At 37.8% G+C, this 23,278-nt stretch overlaps 1 protein-coding gene across 1 annotated transcript in view; it reads left to right on the top strand.

Moving 5' to 3' along the window:
* The window catches only part of FBN1 (fibrillin 1), a 271,458-nt gene that overhangs the window by 188,739 nt on the left and 59,441 nt on the right, over positions 1-23,278 (top strand). The window contains exons 26-39 of the mRNA XM_049782524.1: positions 546-671; positions 791-919; positions 2,006-2,131; positions 2,224-2,349; positions 3,483-3,605; positions 5,234-5,359; positions 6,808-6,933; positions 13,785-13,907; positions 14,059-14,181; positions 16,165-16,290; positions 18,046-18,168; positions 19,607-19,729; positions 20,044-20,208; positions 23,205-23,273. Coding sequence (XP_049638481.1) covers positions 546-671; positions 791-919; positions 2,006-2,131; positions 2,224-2,349; positions 3,483-3,605; positions 5,234-5,359; positions 6,808-6,933; positions 13,785-13,907; positions 14,059-14,181; positions 16,165-16,290; positions 18,046-18,168; positions 19,607-19,729; positions 20,044-20,208; positions 23,205-23,273 — 1,734 coding nt within the window. The remainder of the gene's footprint in view (positions 1-545; positions 672-790; positions 920-2,005; positions 2,132-2,223; positions 2,350-3,482; positions 3,606-5,233; positions 5,360-6,807; positions 6,934-13,784; positions 13,908-14,058; positions 14,182-16,164; positions 16,291-18,045; positions 18,169-19,606; positions 19,730-20,043; positions 20,209-23,204; positions 23,274-23,278) is intronic.

Genomic DNA, 23,278 nt, shown 5'->3' with positions numbered 1-23,278 from the left:
TAAAAATAATTTAAATTATAATTGATGCCATTTGTAAAATTCTATGTTTTAAAAAATAATCCAGAATCAGAAATGAAGATCACATTCCAATCACTCAATTGGCTACTGTGGGGTACTATTTTCTAAGAATCATTTCTATGCTTTGATTGCAGATCTCAGAGCTTTAGAGTATCTGTGAATTCACTCAGCATACTATTACTAAGTGTTTAATACATGTCAGGATGTGAATTTACATAAATATCAGTACTATCAGTCTGGGATTTAAGAGCCCAAATACATATGTTTTGCTTTTCTTATGGTGCTTTCTAAATTGTACTATTTTAAAAGATTGAAAATGTTTACAAAATCCTCCTCAGTCTTTATCCTTCTGTTAGTAAAATGCCTCCTTTGTTTATTGAAAGTCCATTTGCTAGAGTTTCACTCATTCTGTAAAATGAATATTGCTGAGATCTTAAATTCAGTACGCCCTGGGTCTCAAAAGTTTGGGGGTGGTGAACCTTCTTATTGGTTGCTAATAAGCTATATATATTCTCTCTATCTTGAAGATATCAACGAGTGCAAGATGATTCCCAGTCTCTGTACCCACGGCAAGTGCAGAAACACAATTGGCAGCTTCAAGTGCAAATGTGACACTGGCTTCTCACTTGATTCTGAAGAGAGGAACTGCACAGGTGAATGGACGGGGCTCATGAGAGGGGAACAGCCCTTCCAGCCTTTAGTTTGGGCCAATTGGTCAGGAATAAAGGTTGCTATAATACATAACTTGCTGCCACTGATTCTTTTGCCACAGATATTGATGAATGCCGCATCTCTCCTGACCTCTGTGGCCGAGGCCAGTGTGTGAACACTCCAGGGGACTTTGAGTGCAAGTGTGATGAAGGCTATGAAAGTGGATTCATGATGATGAAGAACTGCATGGGTAAGTGCTTGGCTGTTGGATTAGCCTGGGAGAAAAATGGTTGCGAATGTTTTGATGACAAAGAGTTAAAATCCCGAGTTCTTAATGCACTCTGGGGCACTGATCTCCTGAGTCAGGATTCAGTCTGGGACATAGGGAGACTGATCTGGAGGAGAAAGAAGTAAGTCATGCTGTGTGGTGGTGTGTGCCCTGGACACCACTTGGGGATACCTGAGAAGTAAATGTAATACCCAGGGAAAGAAAGAGAGAGCAGTTGAAACATATGCTATAATCTAGAAAAGGAGTTGATTTAGTTGATGGCATTAGTTCCTTACAGATAAGACTATAATGGTGTGTGTGTTTGTGTGGGTGTGGGTGTGGGGGTGTGGGTGTGTGTGGGTGTGTGTGTGTGTGTAGGGATTACTGGGAACCCAACTCAGATGTCACACATACAAAGCAAAAGATCTAGCACCAAGCTATATCCCTAGCCAAGATGAAGTGTTTGTAGTTGGGAGGATGCACCCCAGTGGTGCTCAAAGGTTACTCCAAGCTCTGTGCTTGGGTGTCCCTCCTGCTACTCTTAGGGAATCTTGTGGTGCAGAGGATCAAAACCAAGCCTTTACCATACCACATGGGACATGTACCCCACTGCATTAAACTCTCTCCCTGCCTGGAATGGGCATTTTTTAAGGCAATGGTCCATGAGATATCCACAAGTAAGTGAGGGAGGCAGTTAATGGCATGGGGAACAAAGGTGGGGAAAGAGTTTGGCTATCTTTTAGCATTAACTTATCCCAGAAGAAATACTTAGAGTGGGTGGGTGGTGTCATGAGTACCAAGATTTTCGTCGCTCATGTTAGTTGTCCATTAATGTCCCCCAGCCTGGGAGTCGAAGAAGACAACCTATCATATAACATTTCTAAGTTCTGAGTGGGTTGGACAGCAGTTGTCTAGGAAAGGAGCCTGAAAATTATTAGTAACCATTATAACCAGTAACTTACTAAGGAGAACCATTAGTAAGCCAGCCTCTGTGGCAGGGAACTGGCCTGATGTGAAGACTCGAGAAGCACCACCTGTGTCTTCAACATCCTTCTTTCTCCTTTGCAGATATCGATGAGTGTCAGCGAGACCCGCTTCTGTGTCGAGGAGGTAATTGCCTGAACATCGAAGGCAGTTACCGCTGTGAATGTCCTCCGGGCCATCAGCTGGCCCCCAACATCTCAGCCTGTATAGGTAAGGAGGAAGGAGGAAGACTAGACCTTGGATCCCCCTATGCCAGTGGCAGAAGCATCTGGCTGACTGTTGGCTTCTTATTTCCTCCACAGACATTAATGAGTGTGAGCTGAGTGGGAACCTCTGCCCCCATGGCCGCTGTGTGAACCTCATTGGGAAGTACCAATGCGCCTGCAACCCTGGCTATCATTCTACGCCCGACAGGCTGTTCTGTGTGGGTAAGCTCCACATTTTTATTGTATTCAGTTCCTATCTCGGGCAATTTGCCCTAGCCATGTTCCCTGAGTTCTATTTACATCCTTTCTTTCGCTTTCTCTTTCTTGCTTTCTGTATGGAAAATTCTTCTCAAAGTGACTGCCACTTTGGAGCACATACTCTGGTCTGTTTAAAGAACCAGCTAAATAGAAAATACTGAAAGTTTTTGCTCTAACAAGTACCATTAGACTATTGAATTGTGAGCAGCAATCTGTCTTTGCTTATAAGAAAGCGCAGTGAATTTTGCTTTGAAAAATTGTGAATTTTTTCATAGCGAATGCAAATCACCTGAAATAAAGGTTGGTGATGTTGAGGCAATGACGGAATACAGAGGGACATTTCCTGCACTTGGGGGAATTTATAGAAACTCAAGGATTTTAGGGAAAAATTATGAGAAAGAAGACCATGTATGATGAAGTAGAGGCTAAGTGTGGCATTCCTTAAAGATAGGGTTTTGTGAAAACAAACGTTTTGCTTTGTAGCTGGTCCACTGTAGAGTTAGTTGGAATGGTAAGTGTAGTACAGAAAGTGCTGTAGCTTTATTGTGCCCAAAGTCAAAGTGAAATTTTGTTGCCAGTGCCAGGTTTGGCCTGGTTTGGGGTGGATCCATGTGGAACTGCCAAGCCTCACATGGTTTCCACCCCAAACCATAAATCAGCCCAAATTTTTCTAAAATATGCCACTTTGGAACTCTGACCTTCCCCTTGGCTTCCTGAATTGGATTGGAAGCTCAGTGAATCAGCAGAATGTCAAGTTTGGAAATGAAACTCTGACCCGGAAAATTTCTTCTATGTGCCCATTGTCAAAAGTGAGGTTTATTTCTGCTCAGATCTAGCACATTGCATGTGGCGCTACATGTATGGGTAAGGTGTCTCTTAACTGCTAACCACACTGTATAAGCCTATGAGGTCTCATTCACTTGTAGCATCTTGTCTGTAGCACATAAGTACAGCCAGTCTTTTGAAGAAACCAAGCAAATATCTGACCCACAATAATTTCTATTTTTTATTTTTCACCTTATTCAAATCCATACCTAGAAACCTTGAATACAACTATGATTCTAAGCAGAAGGTGACATTATTTTCATTTTTCTTAGACATTGATGAATGCAGCATCATGAATGGTGGCTGTGAGACCTTCTGTACAAACTCTGAAGGCAGCTATGAATGTAGCTGTCAGCCAGGATTTGCACTAATGCCTGACCAGAGATCATGCACTGGTAAGTAGCTTTTTGCTTCTTTCTCGACAGATCCGTGAAGAGAGAGGTTAGGTTTGGAAACAGACCATCCAGAGTTCAAATCTCTGTTTTGTATATACTTTAACTCTGAGTATATAAGCACTGAGAACCTGATATATGTGCCATGCATGGAGTATAGCATTTCATTATTAATTGAATAGAATTTTGAAAGACAGATATTTTGGCTCACTTCAGTGTTACTCGGGATTTAGTCCCTAGAACAGCAATATCAAAATCACCTAAAAATGTCATAGGGATGCAAAACCTTGGTCCTTACCCCAGACCTATGAAATAAGAACTTCCTGGGGCTTGGTCCCATAGATCTATTTTATAAACTCCCTAATTGAATAAGACACCTACTAAAAATTGAAAACTCCTGTCTAAGTTATACTTCTTGTTATTTCAACCTGGACTAAAAGAACCATTTAGGTGGCTATAGATAATAAATGAAGCCAGGCATAGGATTTTGATCTTGGCGTGAGTTAAAAAGAGAATTTATATATAGGACTCAGCATTATTTGAACTAAGCTAGATAAATCTCTCTTGAAAAATCCTCATTATAAATTTGGCTCTCAAAATTTGACATAGAAAATAAATTAACTCTCTAAAAGTGTATCTGAATAGATATGCTTGTCATTTAAACTATTTTCCCTTTAAACTATCAGTAAAGCAAAAAGACCTCTGCTTTTACATTTGAAAATTAGAAAAATAAGTGTCTAGAGCAATAATACAGTGGATAGGGCATTTGCTTTCCAAACAGCCAACCTGATTTCAATCCCTGGTGCCCCAAATGGTCCCCTGAGCACTGCTAGAAGTGATCTCTGCTTGCAGAGCCGGGAATAAGCCATGAGCACTGCTGGCTGAAGCCCCAAAACAAACAAACAAACAAACAAACAAAAGAAATAAAACAGAAGAAAAGGCATAGTAATTTTCTGTAATAAATGCCTTACTGGTTGGAAGGGAAAAATAGTAAAACAAGTAAGGCTCTTGCCTTGTACATGGCCAACCAGGTTCGATCCTATGTATCCCATATAGCCTCAAGAGTAGAACAAGGATTGATTTTTATTGCTAAGCCAGGAGTAACCCCTAAGAACCACTGGATGTGGCCCAAACAAACAAACAAACAAACAAAAATCCTAGGAGTGGGGCTGGAGAGATAGCACAGCAGTAGGGAGTTTGCCTTGCATGCAGAAGACCCATACGAACCTGGGTTTGATCCCCAGCATCCCATATGGTCCCTAAGCCTGCCAGGAGCAATTTCTGAGCACAGAGCCAGGAGTAACCCCTGAGCTCTACTGGTGTGATCAAAAAAACAAAAATAAATAAATATTTTTTAAAAATCCCAATAAAGATAAAATTGCTCATTCAATTATGTATTTTTAAATGGGAGTGAGTCTTCAGCCCGATGAGGACATTGTGAATCTTGTAAAGTGCTCTCTTTTTTATTTTTTACCTACACTAACTCTAAGGAATAATTTAGGGAAAGCTTCATTTGGCTTAGAAAGATAATTATTTTATGAACGTAGACTGTTTAAATTAGATCAAATAAGTAATCCCTGAGTAATAGAACCAATATGAACAGCTTGTCATTTTTACTTTGTTTCCTGAAGACATTGACGAGTGCGAAGATAACCCCAATATCTGTGATGGTGGTCAATGTACCAATATACCTGGAGAGTACAGGTGCTTATGTTATGATGGATTTATGGCATCTGAAGATATGAAGACTTGTGTAGGTAAGGAAAGAAGACAAAACCATCAACATTGTCTGATTCCTCACAAGTGCTGTTTGCATAAAGATTAGTAGTGGGTTGACCAGTCCTATGGGTGAATGAATTTGGGTGTCTCATTTATTAATTAATTAATTTATTTATTTGAGTAGTAATACTCAAAAACCAGAATTTTAAAAAGTAACTTCTCTACAATAGTGATTTGATCTCTTGTCAAATGTTGTTAGGCTGAGTTAACTATTGACCAACTTTATGTAGATCTTTATTTTATTTTTATGCATTATTTCTGTCTGCTGAGTCTTCTTTCTGCTGTGACTAGAAGATGAATATTTTTAAGATTTTTTTACTCAAGGCAAGCAAATTTAATTCATACTAGAATGAAGTAAATACTAAACTATTTGCTTTGGAGAGGTTCTATAGCTGTCTTCGAACTTGTTTTACTTTCTTTTATAATAGCTAATCTGCCTTAACTCACATTCAAAATCTTTTTAATCTCAAGAATATTTTTGTCCCTAAAAAATTTTACTGGGGTCTTTCACGTTCACATTTTCTGTGTTTCTATTTAACATGGTTAATAATTACTCTAGCTCTCTAAAACATATGGAAAACAGTTATTTAACTGATTTAATACATTTGTGTATGGATTCTATCATTAGTATCATTCTGGGAAATTTCAGAAACTTGTCTTTTCTTTGTTTTGAGTAATCTTTTTGTATTTCTAAAATATTCTTGAGCTTTATTCCAGAATGCAATCAAGTTTTTTTTTTAGAAATAGATTGCTATTTTCAAATTCTTGCTTTTATACTTTTAAGCAGCTGTCAACATAGGACTAATTTTGCATCATTAACGAATCAAGCTCCTTCTGTGTGCTTTAACCCTGTTAATTATTTGGTTTTCCATTCTGTCTGGCACTGTGCTAGGCCTTGTGAGAACTCAGATGATTATTCCCTCAAATTCTTTGCTAGTTTTGAATATTTCCATTACTTGAAGGGATTGCCCACTCTTCACCTGAATACATATTCTCTCCATATCTTTAAAACTTGCTGTCTATTGTGGTGTGTAATTGTGATTATTGTGTGTAAATGTGTATCAGCTCTTTTCTATTCTGCCATGTGAAATCTGGGTAATATGGTCTTTTGGAATTCCTTTAAAACACTTCATCTCTTTAACTCAAAGACACTACTTGGTTTTATCTATGGCCTTAAAACTCTCCAAAACAGTAATCTAGGGATATTTATAGGAATTAACTTTCTTATACCAAATAAACTTTATCATATATTTTCTATATTGTCATTTGTTTATTGTACTGTTGAGTTGGAAGGCAGATTCTGTCTTTGCTATTCCATCTTGGTCAGAAGTCAGCATCAGGGTCTAATTTGTTTTGACTCATGAAAAGTAGCTTTTAATGACATGAAAAAATTGCTATATAAACTTATAATACCTATATGTTACAGATGTAAATGAATGTGACCTGAATCCAAATATCTGCCTAAGTGGAACTTGTGAAAATACAAAAGGCTCATTTATCTGCCATTGTGATATGGGATATTCTGGAAAAAAAGGGAAAACTGGCTGTACAGGTACTTATTTTTCTTTCCAATTGAGCAATTAAATATAAGTTGGTTAAAAACTGCTGATATAATTATGGATTAATGTGTTATAGAATTATTATTAACTTAATTTTAAATCACTTAATAAAACATTTTAAATTTAGTCTGCATTTCTTTGAAATTTGTTATACCCTAGCTTAATTGTAAAACATATATATTATAAAAATCATCACATTTTTATAAAGTTAAGTCACATTTTATATCAAATAGCATGATAATTACCAGACATGCATATTCCCTCATTAAAGTAAATATTTCTCAATAGCCTTCATTATAATACCACAATAAGTTTAAAAATTCAAGTTGCTCTTTTAAAAAATGTGTCATTTATGTATTTCATCAATTTCCATCAGTCTTCCAGTTCCCTAAGTTATTTAATTTTTATATAGTAAGTTCTTTTAGCCTAAATGCATTCCCTCCACCCCCCCCAAATACATTTTTATTACTGATGCAAGAAAAACACCTGCTGTTTTATCTTCTCCAGACTTGAATGATAGTTTTTAAGTGTTTACCAGATATTTTAAAAGTTGAGATAATATTAAGCATATGGGATAATATACTGAAGTTTTATTATATTCTTGTAGTAGTATAGCAGATCATGACATATAGCACAATTTTATTTTATTTTATTTTGGGGCCACACCTGGCTATGTTCAGAGCTTACTCAGACTCTGTACTCAGATCCACTCCTGGCAAAATCCTGTATAGTGAGTGGTAGAACCCAGGTGAGATTCTTGCACAATGAGTGCCTTCCCCATGTTTGTTGAACACAATTTAAAAATTCTGAAGATAGTAGTGAGTTTGGTTAGGTAACTATGATATTTTGAGAGGTGATCACGCTCACTTGCACTCAAGGACTACTTCTGTTAGTGCTTTGTGTTAGGAATTGAACCTAGGGTTTCTGCGTGCAAGCATCTTCCAGCCTTTGAGCCATCTCCCTGTCCCTTAATTGTGTAATTTCTTTACGATGAACAGACTTTAATATCAAAGTTTAGCTTTGCAAGTCTTTGTGACTTAAAATGAACATTAGAATATTTGGATTTTAGTAATGTGGTAAATGTACAGAAGCTTTTCTTAGTTACATAAAGATGGTCAAGGAGAACCCCCAAATATATTATTCCTTCATACTTTGCAATAATGCTGAATTCAGACTTATAGGTATTACCATTGATTTAAAAAAATAACATCTTTACCAAATTATAAAAAGATATGAAGTTAGCATACTTTAATACTTATGAAATAATAGTATTTTAGTATGTCTATGATTCGAACTTCATTTTTAGCTTCTTGTATAACTATAGGACTTGGGTAAGGGCTGACAGTAATGAAGTGGAAGGTATGAAAGTTCTATATTACATTTTACCTAAGCGAGGCTAATGTTTGGTTAAGTTGCACTCACTGAAATTCAACCCAAAGAACCATCAGGCTTATGAAGAGAGAAATTAATCCAACAGGACAGTCTTCATTTCCTATAGGAAAGGGGTCTCTAGAATTTCATGCTCCAAATTCCAGCTAACAAAAGCATGTGCAGAGGCTGATTATTGTAGACTTTTTACCATGAGGAAAGTTTAAATCTTCATACATTATTAATATTATTTCAGATAAATGAAATATAATATGTACAATGTCCTTGATATAGCACCTGGCATGCAAAAGGAGCTGGTCAATATTATCATAGACTGAGACACTGCGTTTTGAGGTCATTTTAGAGATATAACTTGTAGTCTAGCAAAATACTATACTACCACTTACTGATACATACCGGTACTTGAAAATTGTTTCACAAAGAGAAAATTTCCAATGTATATTTAAAAGCCTGCAAGTCATGAAAGAATGTGCACAGATATTAAGGGTGTGCATTCCATGTTAGATGAGGTCACATGGATTGTCCTTTGGTCTTTCAATAAATCAGGTAAATTGAAACATATGGAAAGTTCAAGAAGTACCCTTCTTCCCTCACCCACTTTTAAAATGCTGTCTAATGATTTCTCAATTGCATAATTCCACTATTGAGATGAAATTTGGTTTTCATGAGCCCTTCAGTATCATATAGCATGACAGAAATGCTCTGATGAAGGAGGTAAAACTCTGGATTTTGGTCCTCCTCCTTCCACTGGTTCAGGAGTTGGAAGAAATTCCCAGGCTTGATAGTTAAGCAAGTGTTCTTAGGTCAGCAACCCCTGCAGTGAAGTATGAAAGGAGAGGGTGCATTTGGAGGAAAGAATAAAAGAACTTCTGTAAATACTGTTATTAACAACCCAGTTATCACAGTTGATTCGAGATGACTTCCACAAACAGGAATTGGCAATCAGTTTAGTGTACTTAAAAACAGTTTTTTAAATTTCTGAGCCAAATACTTTTCCCCCACCCACCTCCACCAAGTAACTGGTGCTCTTTTAATCTGCTTTTCGTTTAAAATTAGTGTCATTCAAGACTTAGAAAGTCACCAGGTTACTTTGGTAAGAGCCATGTTCAGGAAAAGTATTTATAATGTCCTAAAGCAACTAATCTAAATAGGATATGGATCTTGCCTAATGGGATAAACAAACTACACCACAAACATCAATGACCTTCAGGCCTGGGACTACGTTTTTATGACATAGGAAAGGAATAGATCTGCATCTACATCCATGTACATATATGCACAAATACATTTAAATGAGCACCCTATAAAGGAATGATTAAAATATGTGTGCTATTTCAGAGGCAAGAACTTCGTTTCATGTGTACTGAAAAAAAAAAGTCCTCTGGGTTTCATTACAGCTTTGTCTAAATATTTCGGCTCCCTTGCCATTACAGATTGTTTCCATTTTAACAAATAAACATGTCTCCCCCTCCCCCATCACTTTAGCAGTGTTCAGATTCCACCCACCTCCTTGCATTCTCAGCCCACACAGATGTTAACGGTTTCTTCTTTCTCTCTTAAGCTTTGTTTCAACATGGGTATATGGCTAAGGAGAAGGTTGAGTTAGCGGAGGGATAAAGTACATTTGTGAAACCATGCTTTTCTGTTCTTAGATTATCATTTTTTCTGTGGCCCACATTAAGACTTCTTGGGTGCTTGGTTCAATTCATTGTCATGAGGAAACACACTGGAAAAGGAAAACTCAGTTGCTATCTGGTTGGTGGCCTTCCTGTTGAGGCCTGGCTTCCACAGCTTTTTCATAAGAACTTAATTCCTAGTCTGTGTTCACCCAGTTCACCAGTACATAAGACCAAACATTAAAATTCGATGTGTTCTCAATTAAAAACAGAACTAGGGAGCTATATCAATTCTCAGTTTATCTCTTCACATAATAGAGTGCAATGCTTTTTGGTCTATGAGAATGAGATGTATCTACTTCAAAACCCACCAGTACACAGAGACAGTAATGTGCCCATTTCCTGCCCATCTCCTCCCAGTTCTTATCCTTGCTAATTGCCCTCTACTGGCTGTTAGCCTGTGAAAACTCAGGTTAAAAAGACTGGACTCATCTTTAGATCCAAATTAAGAAATCCAAATAACCTTTATGTTTGGCTTCTCCATTCACATCAATGCCCTGTGCCTTAGTGGAGGGAACAAATGAAGTGTACCAGCTCTTCAGTTTAGAATCTAAGCATGTGATGCCCATATGATGGGAAGGCTCTTTGTATAAGTGATGTGACTTCTCCCTATCTACTTTCAGAGTAGACCAGAGGCAGTCAGAAACCCACTTTTTATACTCACATTAGAGGAATACACCCAAGACCTGTGTCTGAGTTTTGCTCATACCAGGAGCCATGAAAATAGGATCTTAGAGTCCTTGTGAGGAAACTTCAGTGGAGGTGGAGAAGGTTGCAGCGTCAGCCTGCATTTGAATTTCTGTGCTTTTCTTGGCTCTTGCTTATTCTTAATCTTAAAAAAGGAATTTTTTGTCTGAGCAAAACTTGTTGGGGAAAGAGAACATTTGTACAGAGAGAGATGTACTTGGCAAGCCTGTGCTATGTTTCCTTCACATCATTGAAGAGTTGATAGCTGAGTGCTGCACTTTTGTTTGCTTGTTTTTCCTTATGGCTCAGTTTCCCTCTGCTCTGATTATCAGGTACATTCTGAGTTTCTAGTTGTCTATGGAAACAATGATGAATAATATTTGGTATATATAAATATATACATATAACCTCACACAGGCCAAAACCTTCTACTTACTTTATAACAAAGTCTCTTCAAATCACTTGTTACATACAGTGAATATAAAGCATCAGGATAATGCCTTTTAGAAATAGTCACAAAGTGGAGGACTGATGTTTGTTTCTGATTTTCTCTCTCAGAATCTCAAAGCCATGATGCATAGCCTCTTGCAAATATAATTTCTTCTCCCATTGAAAACGTTGACCTAAAGTGCAAATATTTTCTTGAATTATAAAATTATTTTCCTAATAAAAGAGGTTTTCCTTTTCCTTTATCAAAATTATATGTGAAAGATTAAAATCTCTATGAAAATAAGGATATCCATTGTATTATACAATTGAAAAGAAAAACAGTACAAAAATTTCAGATTGACAGGTTCTGATCATCTTTGGAAATTGCACTTGGTAGAAAAGAGGAGTAAATCTTCTAGAAGTCTGTTAATAGCAAGAATGTGAAAACTTCATAAGCAGGATTAGGATAAAGAACTGATGTGACTAAAGTTGTCAGATCCATTAGGGAACCATGGCACAAAAGAAAGTGTGCCGAGCAGTGGCCAATTCTGCTGAGTCCCAAGTGGTCCTGGTTCTGCTCCTCATTGACTTTCAAGTCTACATTTCTAAGTTCTTTTTGTTAAAAAATATCTGTAGCATCTGGAGATTTTAATACATGAACAGTTGGAGCACATTATTTCCCCTTAACTCAAAGATCATGATGAATGAAAGAAAAAGATAAAGAAAGCACAGCAGAAGTAGTTTGTGTCCTTAGAGTGTTTCTCTAAGGCAGAGAGAAGTGACCATAGCCCATTAACCCAGCTTAGAATCCCAGTAGGTCACAGACTTTCTTTCTTGAATTCCCAGGCCTATTTCCAGCTGTTATTTCTGGGCTGGTCTTTCTCCTCATTTTCTTGGAATGTGCCATGCTCAGTTATTCAGTTGGTTAAAGTTCCCAATCACGGGTCTAAAGCAGCTTGGTATGTGCCTCCCTTGACCTGCCCTAAAAATTCAGTAAGTTCATATGACTGCCAAGGTTACATTAAAATGAATTTATATAATACCTTGTAATTTTAAGAACATTTTTCCAATCCTGTTTTCATCTTAAAGTTATTAGTGATTTGCAAAATATTTTTATAGGAAAAAATGTCACTATTTTATTTTGTGTTTGCTCTAAAAGTTATGAAAAGACCAAAGATCCAGGACCATTTCAGAGCTTCAGATGAAAACGTTGGGCAAACAACATGTTTCAAACACTTTCAAATAATTTAATTGGGCTTTTAAAGTAAACAAAAGTGTAAATATAAGTGTGTGCCCAGTTTCTTTTTCTTGTCACTATTTAAGTGATCACTGAAAATTCTTGCAATATTTCATAAGCCAAAATTATCCTTCTCGCCCTTATTTTTGTGTCAGACATTTGTTCCCATATGGAGTCATAGTATCTCTACCTATGATTTCTTGTTCTTTATGAAGTTGACTAAGAGGATAAGTGCCTGATTTTAATCATAGCATGGATTCACTTTCGGATAAAATGCTCTGGTAACAATTCCAATTCTGATCACCAACAGGCTATCATACAATTCAGCCCATTTCTGACATTATTTACCAGGAGATAGTATAGGTTAAGGTTCCATAAGATTGTTCACACTTTGGATCCCAATTTCAAATCCAAACTGGCAGTTATACTTCTGACTGCTATAAATTCTAGAAATAAGAGTTTCCTCCCAATCCCACCCCCCCTTTTGCTTTAGATTAATTCACAGAGCTCAGGAAACCAGTTTAAACTCTAGAGAGACTGTGGAAGAATAGAACCGAGGATTAATTAAATGGAAGATACAAAAAAAAATAAGTTAGGGAGAAGAGACATAAGAGTTTTGACCACATTAATCTCCCTGAATCTGTACTGGAAAAGTAACCAACCTAGGAGTTACTGAACTCTATCTTCTTGTATTTTTATGGAGTTTTCATTATGTAGGTAGAATTGACCTTTGAATCATTGAACCATTGAAAAGTGGTGAGACCCTTGAGACCTCCTCTTTGGAATTCATGGGTTTAGTTCTGCTGACAGCCAACCCTGAATCTGAGGTGCTTTCCGAAGTCCCCTTATTAGCATAACAAAAGTAAACCTTCTTCCTCTCCTCACCTAGAAAATTAAGCTTTTCAGAACTCTAAACTAGGAACTGAGATGATCTTGCTATAAATCACAATGTTAGAGAAAACATACTTTATCACTATATTCTCTTCTATAACATTTTATATGATCAAAATCTCTCTTGGCTATATTCTTGAAAGTGGAACTTTGGAAAATTGGAGACTTTGGGAAGGATCCACAGTCTTTCAGTCATGTGACCCTAATCTGCTACTCACTTGAATGAACAATCTTCATTAGGTTGATTTGTTTCAGAAACATGCAGTGACTTGAGTCTCCAATAACTCTTCTAAGCAGTTAAATAAGATAAAGTATAGTTCACATCATGAAAAATAATCAGTTTATAACAGCAAGTAGTATTACATTATTCCTTTGAAGTTGAAAATTAAAGTTGTTCAGAGTATTTAGCCTAGGTGTACATTAAATCAATCTACGATGTACTGTGAGAAAACAAATTACCAGGGCTCAATTATTCAAAAGACAAAATAAAGACATTAGTGTGAGATATTTTTTAAACATTTGGGTTTTTTTCCAGACATCAATGAATGTGAAATTGGAGCTCACAACTGCGACAGACATGCTCAATGTACCAACACAGCAGGAAGCTTCAAATGTAGCTGCAGCCCTGGCTGGATAGGAGATGGCATTAAGTGTACTGGTAGGTTGAAAATAATAGATGCTGCTTCTCTTGATTGGCATAAATTACATATGGGAAAAATATTAGTGCTCTAAAGAAAATTTAATGTGTGTATTATTAATTTAATATGACCCATTTCCTTTTAATAACCATTGTGACCTTTTCTCTTAAGATCTCGATGAATGCTCCAATGGGACCCATATGTGCAGCCAGCATGCTGACTGCAAAAACACCATGGGATCATACCGCTGTCTCTGCAAGGAAGGCTACAGTGGCGATGGCTTCACATGTACAGGTAGATTCATGCTGGTCAGAACCAGAGCAGTAAGTTGTTTCACTGACAACTTACTCTCATACTTTCAATACTTCCATGCTGGGGCCGGGTGGTGGCGCTAAAGGTAAGGTGCCTGCCTTACCTGCGCTAGCCTAGGAGGGACCGCGGTTCGATCCCCCTGCGTCCCATATGGTCCCCCAAGCCAGGAGCGACTTCTGAGCGCATAGCCAGGAGTAACCCCTGAGCGTCACCGGGTGTGGCCCAAAAACCCAAAAAAAAAAAAAAAATACTTCCATGATCTCTCAACTTACTCTCAGACTATCAATTTTTTTCTAAAAACTGGGTCAGTTCTAGACAGATTTTAAACAGAAAAGATTATTTAAAATGGTCCTGTGACATAGAAATTTGGAGCCTGGGCCAGTAGGGCAAGCTCAGAATATAAATACATAAAATATATAGTTTTGTAGTTAGATGTCATATGTATGTACTTATATATTATTGATATGTGTGTCACTCTAATGTTCATTTGTTTAAGACAAATCACATTTCTTTGTATATGCCTTTATCTATATTTTTGTGCTTCTCATTGCTGACTTGTATTCCACATCAACCTCAAGTGTGAGCTTGCTGGGGAAGCTTTACAAGGAAAAGGCATTAGAACAACAGTATATGTATATCTCCCATTAAATATCATGTTTTTCATATTATTTATGGTATAAATAATAGCTTTATAATTTTGTAAGAAAATCATTCTCTTTCAGTTTCATGATATATGACAGTTTCCTTACGATGAGTGAGTAGCTATATAATATTTTAATAACTAAATTTACATAAATATTTATATATTCTTATAAAAATGACTGTATACTGATACATATTCTTACATAAGCATGTATGCTTAGGCAGAAAATCTTTTTTAATGACAGGGATTTGATATTAAAGAAAATATTGAGATCCTTGTCTCATTAGCCATTAGGTTAAATAACTATACTAGGAGCGTTCATTTTCCTGAGCATTTATCTCAAAAAAAAAAAAAATCCTGTCAACATAAAAAAGGAAATGAGTAATTCACCTGGAAAACTTAAGAACTCTTTGAAAATTTTATCATAGTTGAAATAGTTTTTCCTAACTAGTAAAGTTTTGCTACCTTAAGCTCCTGTCACTCTTTAGAATATAGTCTTAAGTTTCATGTCTTAGGCATAAAACTTAAAGTTCCATGGCTCATGTGTTTGGTAGTTAATGCTTCTGATGATTAAAAAACCTCAATAGAGATTTTTCTCCATTAAAACTGAGCCTTAAACTTGAGAAAGAAATACATTAGAAACCATGCATGTGTTATTTGCTGTCATGGATATATCATTATATAGGGAGCCTAATTAATGAAACTTAGTTTGAATGATTCCTTTTTTATGATTTAACATGCAAGATTTTGAATCTGAACCTCATGCTAGATGATTCAATATTATTATTCAAAGTAGAAAACCAGGGGCCAGAGAGATAGTACAGTAGTTAAGGCACTTGCTTTGCACCGGCTGACCTGGGTTTTATTCGTGGCATCTCATTTGGTCTCCTGAGCACTTCCAGAAGAGATTCCTAAGTGCAGAATTATAAGTAACCCCTGAGCACAGCTGGGAAGGGCCCCAAAACAACACAAAAAATGAAAATCTGGGGCCGGGAAGGTGGCGCTAGAGGTATGCAAGCGCTAGCATAGGACAGACTGCGGTTCGATTCCCTGGCGTCCCATAAGATCCCCCCAAGCCAGGAGCGATTTCTGAGCGCATAGCCAGGAGTAACCCCTGAGTGCCAAACGGTTGTGGTCCAAAAAAAACCCAAAAAACAAAACAAAACAAAAAAAAAAGAAAATTTGATGAATTAAACATGTCCAATAGAAAAGGCAATGAAATCCCACACATCAGGGAGTTGACAGTTATAAAAATGGAGCACCTGAGAAATCACAAAGCTTCAAAGTGAAAGGGGATAATATGTGTTCTTTCTTGATTGCAGATCTTGATGAATGCTCTGAGAACCTAAATCTGTGTGGCAACGGCCAGTGCCTGAATGCCCCTGGAGGGTACCGCTGTGAATGTGACATGGGCTTTGTGCCCAGTGCTGACGGGAAAGCTTGTGAAGGTAATGGAGGAGGAAGCTGCTGGGGGCCTTTCAGGGGGTAATGAGATCAGGTTCTTTAAACATTCTTGTTGTTTGGTTTGGTTTTGTTTTTGAGCTGAGGTGTGTTTTGGCTTCACATCTAAGCTACTCAGTTCAGTGTGGAGAAGGAGTAAGGCTCCAATTGGACCACTTCTCATTATGCAGAGAAAAACCTCAGCTCCCTAGCTACAAGCAGCATATCCCACAGTCAGCCAGCTACTCTTCCAGAGCACCCTGAAAGGTCGAAAGAGAAAAGCTAACCAAGGGTGTTGAACTCAGTGCAACCTATTCCATTCATCTCTACCACGGGGTAAAGAACACAAATAACATGCTCCCTGTTCATATGTCACTAACTATATTATTTTTAAAAATGAAAATACGATCCTGATTTTTCTGAACCAAGTTTGTTTTCTGGAAACAAAAGCTTTAAAAATAAGAGAGTGGGCAATCTCTGTATGTAAAACCATGTTCTTTGGCATTTCTCATTTGGCCTCTAACTATCTTCCAGAATACAAAGAGGGTTTTTCTTTGCAGATTCATTCAGTTAGGGGATCTTTGTGATAAATTACGCCATAAGTCACTCATTATGAGCAAGTCCCTCAGCTCACGGCTCTGTATTTCTGGGAACTGTGGGTCAGACAAGATCAGTCCTAGAAGGCTGTTAGCTAATGATGGAACCCATCAGGAAACACAAAATACTTCTCTTTACTCACACTTGTCAAATTTAAACACAGTGTTCTTCACTGAGAAGAATTAGGGACTACAGTGAACTGAAAAGATTTCAGTAGAAAGAAACAAGTGATAATATTCGACAGAAGGTTCCACAAGGCCCTGATTAATGTCTTAGTTCATTGTTGTTGCTTGTTATTAAGACATTCACTCAAAATTGATCTTTCAGCCATGGCATGAGTGCTAATTTTTCCATATAATTCTGTGTAAATACTTTTCTTTGTTATAGGCACATTGGATATACTTGATGTCGTTTTATTAAATATGCAGGATTTGATATAAAATGCCTCTAAGGCAAGAAACCATATTATGGTCTTGATCCTGTGCCTAATGCCTTGTTTACTTTTGTTTCTCCAAACATCCAAGGCAAACAGGTCCTATGCTACCTCTGGTTACATAAATAGGCACAGTGAAAATCTTGCTTCTCTTCGTGCTCTAAGGGAAGCTTTTGTTTGTTTGTTTGTTCTTAATATAAATCATCACTGGCCATGGCCCTGGCTATTTCAGTCTCTCAGCTGAAAATGTGCCCACTTGTCAATTAGCCACATAGAAAGTGAACTGGAGGCAGGAAGGGGTGTGGGCGATGTGTCTGCAGTTTTTAAACTTCTATCAACAAAAGCAAACACACACCGTAGTTCTAGGGATTCAGAGGATCATAAAACTGATTACCACTGTTACCACAAAGTCTTTGGGGGGCTTAGACCATTTCAAATGCACAGTAAAACAAAACAGTGAAAACACAGAGAAGAATAATCAGAAAATTGGACCCGAGGTGGTGTGTTCAAAACTCTTGTTTTTCCAAAGAAACTGGTGCCTGCCTTTTGTGGGGGGTGGGGTGTGTGTGTGTGGGGGGGGGGGGGTGGGTGTGGGTGTGTGGGTGGTGTCTGGGGGAGATTGTCCTTAATAGCTTTTCCTTAATAGCACCAGTTGTCTCATTGTCTTAATTCTTTCTCTAGCAGAAAAGACATTTAATGTTACCCCTTTTTTCTTTTTAAATCTTTCTCCCAGATATTGATGAGTGCTCACTTCCAAATATCTGTGTTTTCGGGACTTGCCAAAACCTTCCTGGCCTATTCCGTTGTGTGTGTGAAACAGGCTATGAACTGGACCAAAGTGGTGGAAACTGTACAGGTAAGATTCTCTCTTACTTCAAAATCTGTTCTTAAGAGTCTCAGAAGAGGAGCCAGAGAGATGATAGCACAGCGGCAAGGCATTTGCCTTGCACGCAGCCAACCCAGGAGATTATGGTTTTATTCCTGGCATCCCAAATCCCTAGAGCTTGCCAGGGGCAATTTCTGAGCCAGGAGTAACTCCCAAGGGCCTTCGAATGTGACCCAAAAACCAAAAACCAAAAAAGGAGTCCCAGAAAATCCTTTGCTTGGGGCCTCATCTACTGGGGTATTCACAGTTACAGAGAAAAGCAGAATAAAATATCAGGAATCGCCAAGCATTTCCCTTTCCTTAGAAAGGCTGGTGATGAACTGTGAAGTGAAGCTGAAGACAGCATCAGAGACTGTAGCTGGAGAGTTAAGTTCAAGGTTCAGAAATATGCTGCTGGGAGACTCTGATGTGGAGGTGACTCACCATCACCTCCTCCAAATTGCTTTCTACTAGAATTTGCCTTCCCAGGCTCACTTTGACTCTTCTCAGGCAGCATTGAGCTTCCAGAACTCCCCAGGAAATTGATCCCTATGGTCTGTTTTTTCCTCAGTGCCTCTCATCTCACCTCACTTCCACCCCATCACATCCATCCTCATTCACATACTATTTAAATTATATGAATTTTCTGCCCTGGAGCCTGCAGGAGAATTACCAGACCCAACAAAGCACTGGGTTAGGATTAGCATCCTTCTGGTCCAGTTTCTCCTCCATGAGTCAATTTGTGTGTGCTGGAATGTTTTATGAGCTTTGAAAACATACAAAAAGATTGGAAAGGCTCGGAATGTGACAAGGACCATGTACCAAATACCTGGAATTGTATGCATATTTTTATATTGAATCTGAAAGGGAACTATAGGGCTTTTTCTCAGTCATGAGAAGAATGACTCTGAGAGAGTTTAAGGAGGCAAATTCAGCCTGCATGCACCCCTTTCTTTGCACAGCTGCACAGAGGCTCACACACCCCATGAGAGAAGCAGCAGACGTCACCTGCTTCTGAGGGCTCCTTAGGACATCTTGCTCTAATTTGATGAAATAATAAGCCACACATATTAAATCTATTTTTCTTAAAACCTGTGCCTGAATTTTTGGTTGACCGAGGTCACCGTAGTGTTTTGCTTTCAGTTACCTTGACTGGAAGAGTTTGCCTCATTCCAAGTTATATTTTCTCCTGATGACAAATTTGAATCCTAAATGTGTTCCAGAGGAAAAAAGACCAAAGACTCTGACATACTTCCTTCCTAGAGGGTTTTACTTCAGAAGGGGAAAAGTGTATGTCTAGGTGCTCTTATAACTAGGAACTTTTTCTCTAAAAGTTCTTATTGGGACCCTTCTGGTTTTACCGTTGTAAGGCGTTGTCTGTCCCATGTTGACACAGGTGATAATTCTATCCCTTGCTTTTTGGTTTTAGATGTGAATGAGTGTCTGGATCCAACCATGTGTATTAGTGGGAATTGTGTCAACACTCCGGGCAGCTACACCTGCGATTGTCCACCTGATTTCGAACTGAATCCCACTGGAGTTGGCTGTGTTGGTAAGATCATCATTGTAACATTTTTGGCGAATCAAACTGTTATTTTTAAAACATGACTGAAATTCTCTTGCAAACTACCAAAAAGAAAATAATATGCATTGAATAAAAAAATCTAAATGCATCCTAAATTTGGCCTTGACAGTGGAATCATTCTGATTTGAGCTATAGTTCTACCAGATGTGTTTGGGTTCTTTGACTTACCAAATATGTGTACAGATATGGTTTTGAACCATTTCTACGAGGGATTTGAATGTTGAACCCTTCGTGTCAAGAGAGGCAGCCTGACACTCTGTGTGTTTGTGTTTGGAACATAGATACCCGCTCCGGACATTGCTACTTGGATATCCGACCTCGAGGTGACAATGGAGATACAGCCTGTAGCAATGAAATTGGAGTTGGTGTTTCCAAGGCTTCCTGCTGCTGTTCTCTGGGTAAAGCCTGGGGGACTCCTTGTGAGCTGTGCCCCTCTGTGAACACATGTAAGTAGACAGCATCTGATTTATTCTTTTTCCACCCCAGGCCAAGTTTCCTGGACCCACAAAATAGAAGCCACAGAAGGAGGGAGCTTCCTAAAAAAAGTTTAAGAGCTTCTTTACCCTTTAAAAGGTTAGGTAGGGGAGGCGGAGAAGTGGCACAGTAGTAGGGCATTTGCCTTGCCTGCGACTGACCCAGGATGGACCACAGTTTGATGCCCCAGCATCCCATATGGTCCCTTAAGTCAGGAGCAATTTCTGAGTGCATAGCCAGGAGTAACCCCTGAGCATCACCGAGTGTAGCCCCCCAAATAAATAAATAAATAAATAAATAAATAAATAAATAAAAATAATAAAAGGTTAGGTGGGAAAGTAATATTTCAATTCTAAGAACTGAAACACATGTCATTATTTGTAAGATTTAGCAAGCTAGGTTAAAGACATCAGATATCTTACCTTGCAGCTCACCTCATGAAGCTCACCACAAAGGGTGATGAGTTTAGTTAGAGAAATAACTACATTGGGAACTTCCTAACAATGAGACTGTATGAGGGAAATAGAAAGCCTGTCTAGAGTCCAGGCAGGGGTGGGACGCGGAGGAGGGATATTTGGGACATTGGTGATGGGAATGTTGCACTGGTGGTGGGGGGTGTTCTTTACATGACTGAAACCCAAACACAATCATGTTTGTAATCAAGGTGTTTAAATAAAATATTTAAAAAAAAAGAAAAGCCACATTAGTTGATCTATCCACTTATTCTTTGCTAGTTTCAGAAGTTCTAGATCCCAGAGTCCCAAGATGAAAAAAGAAACAAGTTGTTAACCAAATGTAAATGGGAAAAATGAATTAAATAAATATATAATGGAAGGAATGAAAGATTAGTTGTGTTATGGGGCATAACACAAATGATAGGGTTCCATCTTTGGTATCATGACTTCCTATAAGCTTTTGGATGTGACCCTATAAAAATAAAATTAAATGGAAATTATTCCAATCTTATAATATAACTTAAACAAAAGATTTAAGTATGATTCTTAAGGACATGTACAATGTCTACAACTTTTTTAAATATCCAAATTTTGAAGTAGTTACTAAATTATAATTCATAATCCAATATAGATTCTAGGAAAATAATCAATGACTGCATGGTCTATTAGAATAGAGATTTATTATTTTCCTGCCGAAGAAACATTTATATATTTTTCCATACATTTGTTGAGTTCCTAGAATATGCAATTTAGATAGGCAAAGATGAATTAACTCCATCCTGGCTTCCAGAAATGTGTGGTCAGAGGGATATGGATATGGCTCAGCTGTAGAGAACTTGGGCTTTCATGAGTGAAACCCTGGGTTAAGTTCCCAGCATTGCCAGAAGTGATTGCTCTATAAGGAAAAATAGGGCCCATATGTAAGTTACTTGTTAATGTTTTTATTTTCCTTCTCTCAGTAGAGGGAAGAAAAAAGTAGTAATAGTATCACAAGTAGGAGCTAGGACACAGCCAGGAAACAAACTAAAAGACCACTTTTCTTGAATTTGTGAGTTCCTAGACCACAGGAAATAACACACACACACACACACACACACACAATCTGGTACTCATTAGGACACTATCACTTGTCATCCATGTAACTTTGAGCAAGTTACTTAGCAAGCTTGAGAGATTCTTTACTCATAAAATACCTCCTCAAATTAAATAAAATCACTCCCATAAATGTACTTCACACAGGATTAGATGCTAAGGCACCACTTCCTTTTCTCATATCTCCAGAAAGGAAAAATCCCTTCTGATTAATGAACAGTGCATTTTTATTGAACCATGAAGGAAGGGTATGGCATTAAAAAGAAGGCTTCAAAAGTATGACTGCAGAAAGGGGAGGAGAGACAAAAATGAAAGGGAATTGATTATTTCTCTGATGTCAAAAGAAAAACAAGATTTGTCCTAAATAGTAACAAAAGCTATGTTAATACTGATTAGTTAAATGATAGAGAACCTACCCTCAAACTAGATCAGAGTTAGCACTGGAATATAGACATTTAAGCATAGGCACAGGGAAATTCTGAAAAGAAGAGAAACATCATTAGACTTTGGAAGAGCATGATGTTAATTTAAAAAGTACTGGAAAATTGGTTCTTACAGATGCACATCAGACTGATAGAAAAGAGTAGGACTCCTTTTATTCACAATATGACAGTACTGGTGTGTGGCACCAAAATAAATTATTTAGAAGTGAAATAATTGGATGGGAGAATTAAAAGAGGAGATCAAAAGACACTATAAAAATGTTGTTTGGACCCCGGAGAGATAGCACAGCGGTGTTTGCCTTGCAAGCAGCCGATCCAGGACCAAAGGTGGTTGGTTCGAATCCCGGTGTCCCATATGGTCCCCCATGCCTGCCAGGAGCTATTTCTGAGCAGACAGCCAGGAGTAACCCCTGAGCACCACCGGGTGTGGCCCAAAAACCAAAAAAAAAAAATGTTGTTTGGAGAAACCAGGAGAATTAGTATTGCTGTCTGTAGAAATCTAAACAAGAAAGATTTAAGTACTTAAGGAGAGAAGAGGGAGGAAAATTTTTTCTAATATTGTATAGAAATATTTGGGAGATGAACTTATTAACATTTTTAAAGAGCTGTCATTGTTCCCAAAAGTAATATTTAACAAACCATAAATATGGTACAGTTGTTAGAAAATAAAAAGTCAAAATCTTTAAAAAATATAATGATGGAGGCAGGGAATAAACTATTTCCAAGGAACAGAAGGTCAGGAGAGTAGGTGGAGAGTTCAAAGGCTGAGGACAGTAGCCTTAAACTTGGAACAGTTAAAATAATCCAAAATTGACCAAGATCCACAAAGATGTTAACTTGCTTTTTACAGAGGGGCAACTGCTAAAGAGTCGGGAAAATGGTTATGTTCTATTGAAGCTGCCAGTGTCTCTGATGAGGATATTATTTCTGGAAGATGTATGTTTAAATATTCTAAATTTAATATTTTTGTTTCAATAGCTGAGTATAAAACTCTTTGTCCTGGAGGAGAAGGTTTTCGACCCAACCCTATCACTGTGATATTAGAAGGTAAT

This window comes from Suncus etruscus, chromosome 10, assembly GCF_024139225.1.
Source record: "Suncus etruscus isolate mSunEtr1 chromosome 10, mSunEtr1.pri.cur, whole genome shotgun sequence".
Taxonomy (NCBI): Eukaryota; Metazoa; Chordata; class Mammalia; order Eulipotyphla; family Soricidae; genus Suncus; species Suncus etruscus.
The sequence above is the reverse complement of the archived record's forward strand: the minus strand, read 5'-3'. Positions and strand labels throughout refer to the sequence as shown.